Here is a 19,097-nt window from a genome sequence, read left to right on the forward strand (position 1 = left end):
TTCTCCACGACAAAAAAAAGCACGAATGTCAAAATCGAAATTCAAGGCAATGATGATTGTTTTTTTTGACATCAAAGGGATTGTGCACATTGATTGGGTACCAGAGGGACAAACAGTGAATCAGCATTACTACATTAGCGTCCTGGCTACCCTACGTGAGCGAGTACGGAGAAAACGGAACGATTTGTGGAGAAAAAAGTCATGGATCCTTCACCAAGACAATGCCCCAGCTCACAGTGCGTTGTCAGTGAAGACGTTTTTGGCAAAACACAACATTCCCATCTTAGATCATCCACCCTACTCACCTGATTTGGCCCCCTGTGACTTTTTTCTTTTCCCTAAAGTCAAGTCAGCTTTGAAACGAACTAGATTTGAGACTGTTGAAGCAGTAAAAGAAAAAGCGACGGAAGTAATGTATGGACTTACCGAAAATGATCTGCAGCATTGCTATGAACAGTGGAAAATTCGTATGGAGCGGTGTAGAGACCGAGGAGGAGAGTACATTGAAGGAGATAACATGAAATTGTAAATAATTGTAAATAAATGTTTTTTCCAGCATCAGTCCGGTTTTTTTCTAGCCGCACCTCGTATCTATCATGTGCATTGTGCATTCCGACGGACTAGGGTAATTCTAGCAGGGAAATGCGACAACCTCCATGTCCAGGATTGCTACAGAGTGGCTCCAGGAACTCTCTCCTGAGTTGAAACACTCCCACTGGCCATCGTACTACCCAGATATGAACGTTATTCAGCATATGTGGGATGCCTTGCAACGCGCTGTTCAGAAGAGATCTCCACCCCCTCGTGTTCTTACGGATTTATGGACAGCCCTGCAGGATTCATGGCGCCAATTCCCTCCAGTACTAATTCAGACATAAGTCGAGTCCATGCCACGTCGTGTTGCGGCACTTCTGCGAGCTCACGGGGACCGTACATGATATTAGGCACGTGTACCAATTTCTTTGGTTCTTCAGTGTACAAATAATGTTCAAAAATGGTTGAAATGGTTCTGAGCACTATGGGACTCAACTGCTGTGGTCGTAAGTCCCCTAGAACTTAGAACTACTTAAACCTAACTAACCTAAGGACATCACACACATCCATGCCCGAGGCAGGATTCGAACCTGCGACCGTAGCGGTCGTGCGGTTCCAGACTGTAGCGCCTTTAACCGCTCGGCCACTCCGGCCGGCTACAAATAATGTCTGTGAATTTGTAAATAACATACATATATTTATCTCTCAGTATCGCGAGTTTCCACAACTATGTTTTTATCCTCGGCCGTAGTTTACAAAGTAGCACTGACAATTAACAAAATGGTAGAGGTATCACATCTTTCCCAGCCGTATATTACGCAGGAAGCGGTTAAGAACAAAGTCAATATTTACACATGTCATACTAGCGGGGGTGCAATGAAATAAAAGGAATTGATGTTCTCCGGTTCTTCCGCGGACGAAGTAGGCAAAATGTTCCCACGTTGTGATATGTTAATGAACTGGCATCAGAAGAGCCACTGGAAGTGAATAAATTTTCGCAAACGTCTTATTTTTCGGTTTGAGAGCGAAGGAACTCTAAACAAGTTATTAAACGTTTCACTGTCCATCTGCAGAAATCGGATGTAATAATCAGGTTCTGAGGAACATACCCATTAACAGGTTGTCATATGTATATTTCTTACTTTAAACAATTCCCAGGATCAGCGTCTTTTCTTCTTCTTCTTCTTCTTCTTCTTCTTCTTCTTTAAACCATGCCACAGCCAATGTTGGAAATACTTTATCTGCCAGCTTCAAGAGTAAGATTAAAAATGGTTCAAATGGCTCTGAGCACTATGGGACTTAACATCTGTGGTCATCAGTCCCCTAGAACTTAGAACTACTTAAACCTAACTAACCTAAGGACATCACACACATCCACGCCCGAGGCGGGATTCGAACCTGCGACCGTAGCAGTCGCGCGGTTCCGGACTGAGCGCCTAAAACCGCTATACCACCGCGGCCGGCAAGAGTAAGATTACCTTGACAAGCTTCCTTGGTACGTTTAGGGCTCGTTTGACACATCCGTGGCTAGGTAACAGCGAATTTGACAAACAAGTTTCATTGTTCATTCGAAGAAAGTTGATTTAATCATCGGGATCTTAGAGTAAAATTTCCTTTAGCAGGTTTCCATGTTTAAATACCTCATTTTAAGCCATCCCGTGGACCAGCGTCTTCGTTTCTTCTTCTTCTTCTTCTTCTTCTTGCTCTTCTTTAAACACAGTACGAAAGTCAGTGCCAGGACTGCTTTGTTTGCATTTGTAGTCATCCTCACTACCGTCAGAAGACTCACGAACAAGCACAGCGTTGCTTCAAAGTGAGGTTAAATTGAGAAACACTCTGGACTTGTGTGAGCTTGTTTGCCAAATCAACGGCTAGACTTAGGCATATTTGACAAACAAGCTTGCTCGTTTACGGGCGCCATTACGTCGCACAATAATCACGCGTGTTTGAGTCGTTGTACAGGGTGGGTCATTATTTAGCTGTCTCAATCCTTAATTTTTTTTGTCTAGTGTAGTGGTAGTCAGTTGTAAACTTGACTTGTACGTGGTATCCATAAGTCAGCTGACACTAGCATTTTGAGGTTATGTTGCTTCTTCTTGACTGGGAATCACGAATAGAAAGTTAACTAGAGAAGAGCGTGTATTTGTCTCGCAGACGTAGTGGAAACTTGACCCTGCGTTACTATGTTTGCTTTTCTATTTGTAGAACGTTTAGCAAACATCCGACCTTCCTCTTGACAAGATATTCGAAAATTAAATTTAAGATTCCAAGCGGCTTCGTCGTTCTGTCTGTTACTGCAGAATAGGATTACGTCGTGAATCATTCGATGTGAAAGGGCGTCAATAGCAAAAACTTAAAATAGTTCATAGTAGCTGTAGTAATAACTTTTCCACAGCAGAAGACCCCTTCTCACAACTGAACAAAGTGCTTAAGAAAAATCCTAATTTTTACAGGTATTTCAGTTGTACATAGCAAACATTAACGAACTGTAATGAGAATTTAGTAGCCAATACAGAGCTGTTACCCAATTCCTCACTTCCACAAATCGACTGATGTTAACGATCTCTGTCTTTGCGTTGACAAATATTAACGACTGTCGATGTGTGGACTTACGGAATGTAGATACAGCAATGTATTGGCTGTTAAATACGCAATGCAGTTGATTAATGCTTATCGCTATGCACGATTTCAGCCATATTCGGTGTGTCTGATATGTATTCATACTCTTTAACACAACGATTGGTTTACAGTTGTTTCGGCGATGACATGTCATTTAGACACGTCGGGCATTTTTTGAGATTTCAAATTGCACCTGAGAACTGCTAAAAAGCCGAAATCGTGATTGTGTAACATTAATGAATGCAAATCTACAGTGAAATATCGGAAATTTCTTTTTGTTAATTGATTATTATGGCTCGAATGCAAACTACCACCTTGTCAAACGCGAGGAATCTGATACGAACGCGGCGCGGTGAGCACAGTATATTCATTATGGTCGGACGAATGAGATTTTAAATGGAAAACTTACCTTACGTGTCAACCACTGAAGAAACATTGTCTACGACAAAGCAGTGGAACTAGTTTTATGCGTACTGAAATGCATATTCGTGGAGAATTCAGTCATTTGTATAAAGAGTTGAAATGTCAATCCTTGGTATTCAAGGAATATGCTGGAATGTTACATACAACGTTTGATTACATCGTGGATGCTGTAAAACGTTGCAAGTGTTGATGGGTGAAACATTAGTATAAAAACGAAAAATCCGTTTCCATATATTATTGCTACAGATCCTTCTCGATTTGATTATTAGCTGACACAAATTTAAATTATGGGTTTGTTGTGACGAACGTGGCCTCCTGCGGCAAAGAAAACGACGCAGGCGTTTCTTGCTAAATGCCCCTTTACACGTCCAGCAAAAAATGTGAAGACCAAAAATATGCAAAGAAGATTTTTTGCTAAGCTCCAGATCTAGAGCACCAAGCGTTTTTCTACGGAACGAAGCATTTCCACTGAAGGAATATTTAATTATGCCTTTTCTCTAAAAAGAACGACTGTAAGTGACGCTAAACACAGGTACAACTAACGGTTGTCGAGGGCAAAAATAGTGGTAAAATGTTCATTTTATTCCATAATATCTCATTTTCGACTTCTGCAAAAACCAGACGAACCAGTGTAGAAAATGTACTGTATGTCGTGAAAGCTATAGCTTCATTAAACATCACGTGAGATCTCTCGTCAGTAAATTATGCTTTGGTTGCTAATTCCTGGATGTGTTTGGAAAATTAATCAAAAAAGACTACAAAACAATTTGCAAGAGAGATACAATGCTTCATCGCGAACAGCCGTCAAGAGGGGGAAAATTTTAAATTTTGAAGGAAATCGTATACAAAGACTTAACTACACTCTTTAATACGTGTTTTAGATGTACGTACTTGCAATACCAAACAATGGAAAATCAGTCCAGCGTGAAATAACGACAATATTGTCAAAATGATCGACTAGTACTCACCATATAGTGGAACTATTGAGTATCAAACAGGCACAACAAAGGACTGCTAAGCAAGTAAACCCTATTTGTTTAGCAGTCTTTTTGTTGTGTCTGTTTGTGACTCAACATTTCCACTATACGGTGAGTAGTAATCTATTCTTTGCACAATGCTTGCAATACCAAAGATTTTGGCATCTTCCTCCCGTACACGGTATGTCATTAAGCGGTTATTATGATACGTATTTATTTCTCATGTTCCACAATACACAACGTTGTTGAATAGCGCTGATCAAAATTTCAGACACTAACTTTAAAAACAAATCGCGTCCACTTAGCTCGCAAATATCAATCCAACTAGTCTGGTTAGTTTCGGCTTACCGCACTTGGCTCGCTGCTTCGCGTGTGTACGCTCACATAAGACAATTCAACCGCTGGCGATAGTTCGATGATTACGGGGGGTCGAAGCGCCGCGTTAGCAAAATTTTGCTCACATAGGATGACGCCTGTACGCGAGAAATTACTAACGAACTGCAACAAGCTATAGCTCTGCACAAAATTCGTCAGCTTCGTGAAACACAGGAGGAAAGAGTATTGAATCCTACCACTGTAGCATCTTAACAATTTCGCAATAATAATAAATATGGATAATATGATCATTTAAAAGCTAACAGTCAAAGACGAAAATGATAACCATAAAAAAATATTGTCTCCGAACCCAGCGGAAGACGAAATAACATTTCGTTTGGTTACTAGAAACTATTGTGATTTAACAAGTGGTTGCAAGTGAGCATTTCCATCCCTGTTTATATGTTAGAATAATGGTTATTAAAGTTACCAGCTTTTAATGAGCTTGAAAACAAGATGGTATAATATTCAGAAGAAAAATTAGAAATCAAATACCTAATACGAAAATAATTATATTAAGCTAGCTGACTGTAAATGTGACCGCAAGGATAATTTTCAGCGGCAAAACTCTTCGTGATGATCATACAGACATCGCTAGAGAATTACAATCTTGTTTCTTTACTAGCGAACCCGGCAATGCTTCGCAATTGATATATTGGATGTACATCCTACTGCCCGTTCTCCCTAGAGTCGAGTAAAATCAGTAGGTAAGTCGGTTGGGGTCATTGGTATACGAGGTATGTAAACATCTGCATCTGTGAGAATAGTAACTTCACTGACAGTACCTCGCATAGTGTTAACCAGCGAACGGTAGGATTACAAAATTAGCCATGTCGACGTCCCAACAACACTTCGTATATACTAAAATACTGTAGAAAAATAAAATTACTTAGTAGTGTATGTGTCTACATAAACCGGTGACCCAGTCACCTGTAAAATCTTTATGGCGATTATAAATGTGATGTTGATCTAGAAACCCAGTGAATATTTAAAAATGTAATTATAACCCTGTACGTAACCTTGCATACATCTGGTAAAAACAGTGTCCTACTTCTGCAGTACACAGATCGTCGCGAGTACATGTTAAGAAACTGTAAAATGCTATATGGAAGGCGAATAATCGTTTCTTAAAAGAAAAAACACACAAAAAAAATGTCGTGTGACTAGCGCCTGCCGTCGGGTTGACCGTTCGCCGGGAGCAAGTCTGGGTCTAGTGTAGCAGGGGATACAACCCGTCGGCATTGGACAATGACGTCACAAGTCGCCAGATAGCACTTTACCATTTTCGCTTTTGCTGTTATGTTTCAGTTTCGTTTTTTTACTGATTGCTTAATAAAGTGGATCTGTTTATTCTATCTCGTGAGATTTTTTTTAAAAAAAGCCAAAAAACACTTATCAGCCACTGAAGGGAGCTACAACACTAAGAAGAATCGCTTCTCGATTGGCGACTTGTGACGTCAATGTCCAAAGCCGACGGGTTGTATCCCCTGCTACACTAGTCCCGCAAGTCTTTAGATTTGACGCCACTTCGGCGACTTGCGCGTCGATCTTTAAAATAATAGGTTCAGAGAACATGTTAATGTTATTGAGTTCTACCAGCAGAAATTAGTGCTCATTTAATAGATTGCAAGCGTTCTGCTAATGATTGCAATAAGAACTTAGGAAGCATATTATCCTTAATCGCTGGCGATTTTCTCTCTAACGACGTCATTATAGCAATCACTGACGGGTCGAAAATAACTTTTTCTATGTGTGAGTAGCTCTTTCTATTGTCCTGATGTCCTAACAAAATAGTCAATTCACTCCCTCAGCTCTACAACGCAAGAATTAGGCCTTTCGCAAAGTGTTCGTCATGAAGTAAACATGATGCCGTGATAATAAATAGAATGGGAAGAAATTGTGAGCTACGATATCAAACCACAAACAAAGCGAAACAGCATCGTAAGCTGCATGTTGTCCGCCACCGGTAGCTGAGTGGTCAGCGCGACAGAATGTCAATCCTAAGGACCTGAGTTCGATTTCCGGCTGGGTCGGAGATTTTCTCCGCTCAGGAACTGGGTGTTATGTTGCCCTAATCATCATCGTTTCATCCCCATCGATGCCCAAGTCGCCGAAGTCGCGTCAAATCGAAAGACTTGCACCTGGCGAACGGTCTACCCGACGGGAGGCCCTAGTCACACGAAATTTTAGCTGCATGTTCAAAATAACAAAAGCTTTGTGAAGAAAAGAACTTAGCTGAACGTTTTCTCTGCACTTTGCACAGTTGCTTCAGTGATACTCTACGAGCAAGAAAACATCATATGAAAGAATAAAGGGAATGTAAGTAGCCTGCGCAGCCTGAAGTGAATTTAGTGCAGGTACATTAGACCGTCAGTTATAGCTTCGTTTCGGCAATGTTTAACTGGTTGGTTGTCTTCAGCGTAGACAAAATTAACAACACAATGTCACTGATGATGATGTATCAGCCCACTTGATTCATTACAATGTTAAAAAGTTCAAGTCTACATATTACACAGTTAGCAACAAATTGCTACAAATTTAAAGAACTGTGTAAGAGCTTTTACTTACAAATTTTGCGAAGCAGCATATGCAGTTCTCGGCGTGAGATGCGGCGTTAGATACGAAAGACGCAGTGGGAGTTAGTTTCAGGTAGTCGATATGAACACTCAAGCAAGCGGCGTACTTTGTAGCAGTGAACTGAAGTTACATTTATGTCATACTCTGTCGAGGTTCTCTTGCTGTTCGAAGTAAACAGAAAATGCTGATTAAGAACATTGAACTAATTTGGATGTCGTTGGCTGTGTGGGCGGCTATTTAATCTATTATTTCCTATCAAAAGCAACCACAACACAGATTCTAGAATACGAGCTTGAGCAGTTAATGCATAACTCTTAAAGGCACAGAATAGCTACCGATATAGGTAATCTGTTCTGGCCAATCAATCTATCGATACACTAAATATCCATAAAACGCACCAAACTCCTAAATACTGTCTTCTGCAGCACTGCCCGAGTTATTCAGGAATGTAGCCAAGATTTTTCTACTAAGAAATTCGATGGTTTCCTGATCTCCCAATCAATATTACCTTCAACTAATCTACTCGTCTTCATTCCAGGTATGCACAGAGCAACTACAAAATAACGCGTGTAGCAAGTTGCGTAGAACACTCCAATTCCACAACGAGATAATACGAAGATTTCAATTTCAGCGGTACAAACACTTAATCTGTCTTCTTGCTTCTCATTGGTCCCCTGAAACACTTTTTATTGGGCAGATGAGCAGGTGCGTTGTCAACTTTACGGACGGTAGCAGGGGAGTGATTCGATGATAGGTTGATGGACAAGTACTTAGCGTTTTTGTTGTACATGTTGGTATTCCGGTTGCTGTGGGTTATCGATTGTCATTTTTTATTTGTAGTTCAATGTTGAAATTTGAATGTGCATATTGTCATTTAGAGACACTGAATTAAGTTCCGGACGCTAGAAAATGGAGTGCCAAGTGGAGAAATCGAAACATTTCCGGCATGCTTTCTCTTTCGTGCAGTTCAGTCGAGGGATGACAGCAGCAGAGGCAGCCAGAAACATTTGTGCCGTATATGGAGATATAGCCACTGGACAGAGCACGGCAAAAAAGTGTTTTTCTCGTATTGAGGAGAACAGTTTTCACATTTGTGAATCTCCACGTTCGGGAAGACCTTCGGGGTTTGGTGAAGATCATTTAAACGCATTAATCGACAATGATCCGCGTCAGTGTTATTCGAGAACTGGCAACTGTTATCATTTCACCATCGTGCGACATCTGCATGCAGCGGGCAAGATTCAGAAGTCGAGTGTACGGGCACCGCATGGTCGAAGCCAAAATCACAAAAATCAGCCTGTGGCCACATGTAAAGTTTTTTTTGCGATTTTTCGAAGTTTATGAAACATCGGCTAAAACTTTCCACTTATTAGCCTGTCGCTGCAAAACGAGTGTCGCCGTTCGTGAATAATGACCGTCTGTTCAAAATCTATACCGATACGCGACACTTGGATTTCAAAAAAAGTTCAGTGATTGTATCCTGCGTGAGCGCACTACGCTTTGATGCCTTCGTGTGACAGAGACGGGAACATTTTTATCATGGTGACAAAAATCGCCCGTGCGCGGTAGTCCTTAGTCAACAAGGCTTTGCAAACGCATATTCCTGACAATTAAGTAGAAGAGTATCTGTTGAGATATTCCGTAGTTTACTATCTGAATTTTGGAAGACATGAAATTTTATTGCATTGTGTCAGAAGGCAGTGTGATAAAAATTGTGGACTTAAATTTAACTGCTGGTTTTGGGTATGTTTATTTCTACTGGTTTATAAACTGGGTTAACATTGCAATCGGAAACTCTTATTAACGATTTCATTGATTATAACGTATTTCAGTGTAACATTTTCAAAGCGAATCCTCGTTGTTTGTGTTGCGTTCTGCCTGATTCCAAATAAACACATTTCATACTGTATACCATGTTAATGTGGAATAGTATAGTCTTAATTTGTCTTGGGGGTATTTTGAAACAGTATTTTTTTTTTTTTTCAATTTGAAAATAATTTTTATACTAGCACACTCAAGTAAATAAGTACTCCAATAGTGGTTCCAAGAAAGATTGTATTTTTTGAAAGAAAAAAAAAACGCTAAAAAACTTATTCAGCATAGTAACAGAGGTGAGCTTGGTTGTAATGGAGGTGAGAAGTGCTTAAAATATCTGAATATTGGGTAAGTTAGAGGTTAATAATTGCCATTGAAACATAAAAAGATCATTATTTATTGTTTGTGCTATTACACTACGAATAGGTCAGGATACGAATGGTACATCAGGCCAAAACATAATTTTTCAAATTATCAAAGTAGTACAGTCGTCAGTTGTTGATGTTTATCAGATTTAAAACTATCATGATTTCTCATTGTTATACATGAGAGAGATTCCCTTTCTCAGGGAATACATACAAATTGCCATGTGAAACATTAATTTAAACCTACATATATATGCTGCATAATTCTGTCACTACTTTTTAATAAGCAAATAAAATAGGACCATTTTGATACATGAGGCTAACCTTTTAATATTTTGAAAATCATAAACCATCTTTTAAAAAATCACTACCTACGTAAAAGATATATTTCTCACTTGTATATGGACACAGCTTTTCTAGTTTGATGAATAAGAGAGCTTATTGTATCATTTAATCACTAACCAACACTCAATTACTACATTCTCACTTCTGTGAGAATCAGTTTTCACAGAGGTGAGAGTAACAGAAGTGATAAACATTCACAAAATTAGATGTTGATATGCTTCTTTTGAGGTTACACTTTCCTATCTCATTAGTGTTAATTTACAATTAATATGCAATCAGTTGATAAATGTAAATGTCGTGTGATTAGGTCCTCCTGTCAGGCAGACCATTCGCCGGGTGCAAGTCTTTCATTTTGACGCCACTTCGGCAACTTGCGCGTCGATGAGGATGAAATGATGATTATTAGGACAACACAACACCCAGTCCCTGAGTGGAGAAACTTCCGACCTAGCCAGGAATCGAGCCCGGACCCTTAGGATTGACATGTTGTCGCGCTGACCACTAAGCTGCCGGGGGCGGACTATCAGTTGATAAAAATACAATTATAATTGATTAAAACTTACCCAAAACAACAAAGTAACGGTGGTTATGATCAGCATCAATGCCAGTATTTATTCTTGGCATTGTAATAATTTAACTCAAATTCTACAAAGGCATACTATAACTGCCCAAGAATCAAGATGGCTGCTTGCAGTTCTCTTTACATGAAGAAGAAAGCTACCAGAACACTGCATGAGACATTTATTGAACTAATAACTCTTATTCACAGATCTGAGGCTACAGTGTGGGACTGTGTTTGATTAACTGTTAAAGAACTTTAAAAAAGTTGTTTTAACTGACAGTACAGTATTCTCCTATTGTTAATAAATTTTCCAATTGTTAAACTGGTTAAAGATGGAAACTTTTTATAATACATTGCACAATTTAACTGAATGCAGTAAAGATAGGTGTATGGTCAAGTAACAATCTTGCATACTGTTACTCAAATTTTTAAGAAAATTGAATAGTTTTATTTAAAAATAAATAGATTAATGGGTTAATATAGTTTCAAAGTAAATTCAAGATTCTTGGAAAAAAAAAAAAAAAAAAAAAGCGTACAAAGGCCTGTGGTTCAAATGTACCTGAATTTTGAGAATGACACATATCTAATTTCATCATTTCTTTAGATTCTGTACGAATCTGATATGCTGCAAATTATTCCATCAAAATATAGTGAGTTAAATGTAGGCAAATCACATCATAATCCAAGTAATTGACAATAAGTAGGGTTCTATACTAGTTAAAGCACCAACAAGGATACTACCACTCTTCTTCCTGTCAGGTATACTACATAACAGTACCACAATGATAGATCTGATGTGTACATCATTATTATAGTACAGCATATTTAAAAACATCATGAGAATACTCAGTGTGGGAGGCAGGTACCACCACACCCTTCCTTAAAAAGTCTTCACAGACTTAACTAGCGTGCTGCTCTGAGACAGAGGGAAACATATTGGTTTATCAGTTTTAAGCAAGGAGGAACATCTCAGGGATATTGACAAGTAGCAAATGTGTCCAGAACCAGTTGTCATAAAAATTCAAAACTTTTTCACCATTTGCAGCTCAGCTATTATTAGGCAAAGCAAGAATCCTAGATTTGCTCTTTACAGATGTGCTAATACTCGAGCATGAAATATGAAACTGTAATTATTCTGTTTGTAAGGAGATTCAAGTTTCCAGTTAGACCTACTTTGATACTCACTGAAACAGGTTTCTTAAAAACAATAAACATAATTAGACATAGCAGTTTCCATTTCCATTAAGGACTTGATCTCTCAGGTAGTTCATATTATGCATTTCTATTCCTTCACATTTTGTAATAAATTGTGAGCTAAAATGGTTGGCTTTCTGGAGATGAAATGTCGTTTAGTCAATAGGCACATATAAAAGTAAAAGTGATGCACTACATAGCGTCCAGAAAATGTTGCCAAGTATTTCACCCGTAGTTCTATACATAATTGTGAAATAAGACTCAGTAAGGACTGACATTTACCACAGGAAAAAAATGCATTTGGTACCAGAAAGTAAGATTGTATAATAAATTGCTGAGATGAAAAGTGTTGGTAAACTACATTTGTTTGAAAAGGTAACTAAAATATTTTTAGTAAGTAGTGCATACTACACAACTAGAGGACTCACGAGTAGTAATAGTAATGAAAGAAGATAACCACAAGACCCTGTCAGATTACAGTAGATGATCATAATATAATGGTTTTAAAGAAAATCACATGCCAAGATGTATAGTGCATGAGAGTGATGACTTGTCATTCTCTCGAGTCAACATCCAAAATATCAAAGGTGGTGGTGGTGGTGGTGGGGGGGATAATACTGGCTGATTCTTTTTTCCGACAGACTGAGGGAAGAACAGTAAGAAGTGTGTGAGACATAAGACATAGTTGCACATTCACAGGCCTGCAGTCTGTTTTTTCCGTTTTCCAAACAGACTCGAGACAACGCAAGGGGCACAGCAGCATGTTTATGGTCCAGGAGTCACCAGCAGATGTCCGTACTCTGTGCAGCCCTGAAGTTTTATGGAGCAAATTGTGTGTGATTCAAAGAACATGAACATTAACAACAAACCAAATGAGGCAGCACAGTTCTTAAGACACTGACCGCTTATTCAGGAGAGTGGAATTTGCTCTGTCTGGCCATATTGATTTGGGTTTTTCCTAAATAATTTCAGGCAAATTCCCAGGATTGCTTCTTTATTATCCTCCCATCCAGAGCTTCGAGTGGTCTTGCCTTCCTTTTCAACCTTTTACCAACCTATCCATCTCTTTCCACCATGAGGAAAGAACTATTGTATCTCAAAGCTAGGTAGTATATTACTTCTACAGGTACTTGTCTGTAATTCTATTTTATAATTTATTAGTTTTTTGAATTGAAATTTTCTTTGTACTTTGTAAGTTGCTCATCTCTGTGTACTGTAAAAATTATAAAAAACCCAAGAATCCTTCTGGGTCTCAACACAAAATCGAAAGTTATATGTTATTGTGTTGAGACCCTGTAAGATGACACAAACTATTCTGCCTCATTTGCAAATTCTTTCTGATCTTCCATAATCCTCTTTTTTTTCCTACATGGAGTCTCTGTATCAAGTCCATTTTGTCCCTAGTTTCTTCATAACTTTGTTCTCTGACCCCAAATTCTGTGTATATGTTTCTGTCTACAGCTTTTGCGTTTATTTGTGATTTCTCTAGGAAATAATCTAGGTAAGTTTGGCTTTTATGATTCATGATGTTGTTAACCTGACCCCTTGTATGTATGTATGTTGGATTCTGTTGGTGAGCCTTGTGTGTGGTAGCCTGTTGATGTGCCTATAGAACTTTAACCTTCATCATCTGCTGCTAAGTTTGATATCTTCCCTGTGGTTTTCTCAGAGTGTAATCTGTACCCTCTTCTGTCAGCTTTGACCCAAGAATTTTTCTCATGATCTAAATTTCTTCCTTCAGTATGATTTATGGCATTACGTGTTTCATTTGTGTGCATTATTTCAGACTTGTTCCCTGTGTTCTAGTGTCTGATGTTTGTGTGAATGGACATGCATTTCATATTAGATATGTCCTGTGTCTTGCTGTGCGCTCTATTATTTTTTTGTAATAAAGTCTACTGTGAGATCTCCATTCCTGTGGGTGCAACAACTTCACCTAAATATTTGATATGTCGACCTCTGTTTATCTTGCTGTATTTTATGTTTAATATTGAGTCGAATAATTCAGACTTCTGAAAAGAAAGGTGCAGGTCAACTTTTTTTCTGCCCATTGTCTAGTATTTCTGTTTGTTTGGTTACTATTGCTTCTCTACCTGAGAATATGACCAGCTCATCTGCAAAAGCCGTGCCTGAAATTTTTGTGTTTTCCTGGGATTGTCCTAGTCATATTTCCAGTGTCCTTGAATATTCAGCTCTGTGTCCATTCCTTCATTACTTCATCCAGGACTAGTTTGAATTATAGGGGGGATAATCACTCACTTGGAGACTCTTGATGTTGTCAACCAGTTTGTGTCTGATTATTTATATTCAAAGAGCTCCAACATGTTTGTGCTCTAGGTTTCCCTTGGTTTTGAGGCAGTGATGCATCTGGTAATCTTCTACAAATGTTTGCAGATTGGATACCACCTACACACATTTCCAGCTTTTTGGAAAGTATTTTATCATTTACAGAGCACCTTGTGGACAAAGTGAGTCAGCAGTACCAAACAGTACTTCTTGGACAGTTTTCCAGAGATGTGTAGATCAGTTAAGTGTAATCGGTATCACACAGCAGAATATCCAACACTACAGTTGAGTCTTAGCACTCCTGAATGGCAATAACACTTGCCTCCTGGTGCCAGAGTTATACTGATTTTGATTGGTGGTGGTGGTGGTGGTGGTGGTGGTGGTGGTGATACACCAAGGTGACAGAAGTCATGGGATACCTCCTAATATTGTGTCAGGCTTCCTTTTGCACAGGGTGGAGCAGCAACTCGAAAGGCACGGACTTGACAAGTTGTCGGAAGTCCCGTGCAGAAATATTGAGCCTGTAAAGTCGCCATAATCGTGAAAGTATTGCTAGTGTAGGATTTTGTGCACGAACTGACCTCTCAATAATGTCCCATGAATGTTACATGGGATTCATGTCAGCCATGTGGTTGGCTATATCATTGCCTGAATGGTCCAGAATGTTCTTCAAACAAATCGTGAACATCCAGAGACTGGCGTATTGTCATCAATAAAAATTCCATCGTTGTTTGGAAATGTGAAGTTCATGATGGTCCCCAAGTAGCTGAATACAATTTCCAGTCAATGGTTGGTTCATTTTGACCAGAGGATCCAGTTCACTCCCTGTAAACACAGTCCACATCATTATGGAGCCGTAACCGGCTTGCACGATGCATTGTTGACAACTTGGGTCTGTAGCTTGATGGGTTCTGCACCACATGCGAACCGTATCTCAGTTCTTACCAAATGAAATCGGGACTCATCTGATTAGGCCACGTTTTCCAGTGGTCTAGGATCCAACCGATACAGCTACGAGCCCAGGAGAGGCACTGCAGGTGATGTCATGCTGTTAGCAAAGGCACATCGGTGTTGCCCGTTAACACCAAATTTCGTTGCATTTGATGCACTGCTCTAACGGATACATTTGTTGTATGTCTTACATTGATTTCTGTGGTTATTTCGTGCAGTGTCACTTGACGGTTAGCACTGCCTACGCTACACAAATGCCACTGCTTTTGGTCGTTAAGTGAAGGCTGTCGATGAAGGCTGTTGACCACTGCATTGTCTGTGGTGGGAAGTAATGCCTGTGGATCTTGAAATATGAATTCCTCAACAAGTTCTGAAATGAAATGCCTCATACATCTAAATCCACCTACCATTCCACTTTCAAAGGCTGTTCATTACTGTCACGCGGCCACAATTGTGTCGAAAGCTTTCCACCCGAATCACCTGAGTACAGAGACAGCTCTGCCAATGCACTGCCCTTTTATACACAGTACTACCGCCATTGCATATACACATATACTATTCCACGACTCATCTCAGTGCGTAATGAAATTTGTGTCATTGACAACGCAAGTACATTACCGTTCAGTGCGAAATATGGTTGCAGATCCGAGAGACCTCCTGCCTAAAGTGATATCTCATCACTCCATTGCAGATTCCAACAAAGGTGAATTATTATTTCTATGTTTTTCCAACAAATCATAAAATACCCAGAATGAAATTAAAACTGTGTGCCAGACTAAGACTCAGGAGCTTTGTCTTTCTCACGCAAGTGCTCTACCAACTGAGCTACCCAATTGTGACTCACGACCTGTCCGCATAGCTTTACTTTTACTGGTACCTGTGAAGTTTGGAAGGTACCAGATGAGGCACTGGTGAAAGTAAAGCTGATCATTCGTGCTTTGGGAGCTCAGTCGGTAGAGTGCTTGCCCGAGAATGGCAAAGGTCCCGAGTTCGAGTCTCGGGCTGACACACAGTTTTCATCAGCCAGGAAGTTTCATAAAATATCCAGGTTGCAGTATAATATAATGACATCACATCTAGTCTTTGTCAGATGCTATGAATTTTTTATTGTACTCATATCAATCCAAAGACTGTTAGTCCTTCTTGTGCAAGATTGTTTAACGCCTGCATAGTTACTGTATCCTACATTCATTTCAACATTCTTACAGTATTCGAGCCTTGGTATCCTCTACAAATTGTAAACCCCACATTTCTCTCCATTACTAAATTGACTATTCCTTGATAGCCAAGTATCTGTCCTACTGTCCTATCAACAAATCCCTTCAGTCGAGTTGTGCCACAAATATGTTTGTCCCTGATTTCATTTATTTCCTCCTCTTTAGCTATAAACCCTAACCATGTGATCTTCAGCAGCCTTATATTACACAACATTGCAAAAGCTTTTATTCCACCATTGTCTATTTCAGTATACTCCACATTGCACCTCCATATAAGACAACACTCCAGCCAAAGACTTAAAAAAAAAAGTCTTTTTAATTCCTAAATGTAATATTCCTTTCAAATCTTTTATTTACATTTAACAAGTAAACTTAGCTAAACTTTGCAATTGCTGAATATGTATGTAAATTGGAGACATGTCCTAATCTCTTCCTGCCCCTCTCCTCCTCCTCCTCCCTCTCAATCTTTCCCCTTCATATACATATTGATACATTACATGTGCTAAAAAAGTATGTACCCTGTGTCCATCCAAATGTTCATTACAGAAACTTGTAAAAATATGTACTAAATCAGTTAAGAACTAATCAGAATTTTTGTTAAAAAATTTTCTCCTATATATATAAAATATAGCATATGTATGTGAGTGTTTATTACAGTATCATGTAAAAATTTGAAGTAAATGTCTGAAGAGCTTTTTGGAAATTTTGGAACAATGTTTCCGTATTAGTATAGATGTTAACTAATTTACGTTCTTCAGAATTTTTTCCTTGCTATTTCAGCTTCCTTATTTCTATTTTTGCTTGTGCTGTTGTCAGTTATTTTGCTGCCAAAATAGAAAAATTAATTTCCAACTGGCACACTTTTATTTCTTGATCAGGTTCCCTCAGCGTCGTCTGATCTAATGTGATTACACTCCGTTACCGTGTTTTACTTCATATACTGCTATAGAGGCAGATATTGTCTTTTGGTACAAATATGTTAGTTGGCTAGAAAACATGCAGTGCTGAAATTCATTTCGAGTCACAAAAGCACACTTCCTCTTCATTTTCCATCATGAGCATGATTTTTCAGAAGTACTCTTAGCTCTGTCTACCAATTCTTGTAAATTATGTGTAAAAGTATGCCAATTTTGTTATTACACAGCCCATAATTTAAATTTTTGACACAACACCTCAAGAAACAAACCACATCACCTCAAGAAACAAACCTCATCATGGGATCTGTGAAGAAGGGAGATAATATCTGAAAGGAGAACTGTGTGAAAATTGTCACCTAAAGTTCAGAATCTTCTGGCTACTGTAAATAACAGTGTGTGTGTGTGTGTGTGTGCATTGCCATGAATCAAGAAAATTTTGGAATTTTTAGATCATGTTGAGTGTGCTTAAATCGTTAATTCCTTTCCCATTTACGGAATGCTGTCCCACATTGGTCTAGGAAACCAATTCATTATATAATGATAGGAGAAAGATTCTGTTCATCTCTCTGCTACAGTGAGACTGTTTGTTTTACAACCATTTTACCTCCCTGCACCAATTGTCTACTCCTGCACAAATGACCTGTTGAGTGCTACTGATCAGCACAAGTATGTCCTTGCAGACTTTCACAATTTATAGTCAGTTGACCCGTAGTTTTGATAAATGCCTAATACGTTAACTAATTTTTTAATTAATGTATTCCTTATACTCAGATATTTTGTCTAATGCTGGTGATGTGTGTTGTTTTATATTACTGCTTTAGTCTGTAATTGTTGCAATTTTTCAAATCGAGCATCTGTATTCCAGTTTGTGTGTATGGGAGGAACGCCAAAGCGCATGGAGCAGTTTGCGTTCTACATCATGAACGAGATCGGGCACAAGCTGCCCACGGGCACGACCCTGCAGGACATCAGCCAGTATTCGTACCGGTACTCCATGTACAAAGTGGGGCCTGTGCTTGCTGTCAGTGTAAGTATCCATTTAACAATACTAAATAATTTCTCATATTTGTTGAGTGTGCTAATATTCAGATAGTAGATGCTGCAAACAGCAGGTTATTTTTAGCAGTGTACAGATTAGGTTTCTGAGTTGCTTGCCCCTTGTTTATGTATACTTTGACTCACTTCACATTCCTGAGCAACTAGACTGGTTGAAGATATCTGGTGAAAGATTTGTCACTTCTATTGAGTGATTCTTTAGTGTGCCATTAATGTTGTTTCCTCATTCAGTGTGATTGAATTTTGAAAATATTGGCAGCACGGCATGGGCATCCCTTCAGTCGGCATCCTGTTGCACGAGATGATCAAGCTAATGTACCACGCTAAAGTGCGAGACCCAGTATTTTTCCGCATTGGCACCTGTGGCGGCATCGGTATCGAGGGTGGCACGGTCATAATATCAGAAGACGCAGTCGATGGCATGCTCAGACCTGTTTTGGAACTGGTAAGTAAAATAGTATTTGAGCTTACACAAATATTGTATAGCAATATTATGAAAAGGAAAGTTGCTACACACCATATAACAGAGATGCTCAGTTGCAAATAGGCCCAACAAAAAGACTGTTGCAAATAAAGCTTTCGAGCAATAAGGCCTTCGTAAAAAATAGACGATGAACACACACGCACGCACACTCGTGCAAATGCTACTCGCACGTGAGACTGCAGTCTCGGGCAACTGTAGAGTGTGCGTGTGTGCGCACCTATCTGCGACTCGGCATCTCCACTATATGGTGAGTAGCAACTTTCCTTTTTATAATAGTGTTACATTTCATCCTGGAGTTTCCATTGTTTGACAAATTTTCTGTAGATGCTCGGTAATGTTTTTCACAGTGGTATGGAGCAACGGTTAATGGTGAGAATATACATATGTTAAAGATGAAAGC

The 19,097-nt window shown here is 39.1% G+C and overlaps 1 protein-coding gene across 3 annotated transcripts in view; it reads left to right on the top strand.

The window, feature by feature from the left end:
• Positions 1 to 19,097, top strand: part of LOC124552713 (uridine phosphorylase 1) — a 444,709-nt gene that overhangs the window by 400,873 nt on the left and 24,739 nt on the right. For all 3 annotated transcript variants that reach the window (XM_047127056.1, XM_047127054.1, XM_047127055.1), the window contains exons 3-4: positions 18,023 to 18,184; positions 18,473 to 18,658. In XM_047127056.1, the coding sequence (XP_046983012.1) occupies positions 18,023 to 18,184; positions 18,473 to 18,658 (348 nt within the window). The remainder of the gene's footprint in view (positions 1 to 18,022; positions 18,185 to 18,472; positions 18,659 to 19,097) is intronic.

Source organism: Schistocerca americana, chromosome 10 (assembly GCF_021461395.2).
Source record: "Schistocerca americana isolate TAMUIC-IGC-003095 chromosome 10, iqSchAmer2.1, whole genome shotgun sequence".
NCBI classification, from domain to species: domain Eukaryota; kingdom Metazoa; phylum Arthropoda; class Insecta; order Orthoptera; family Acrididae; genus Schistocerca; species Schistocerca americana.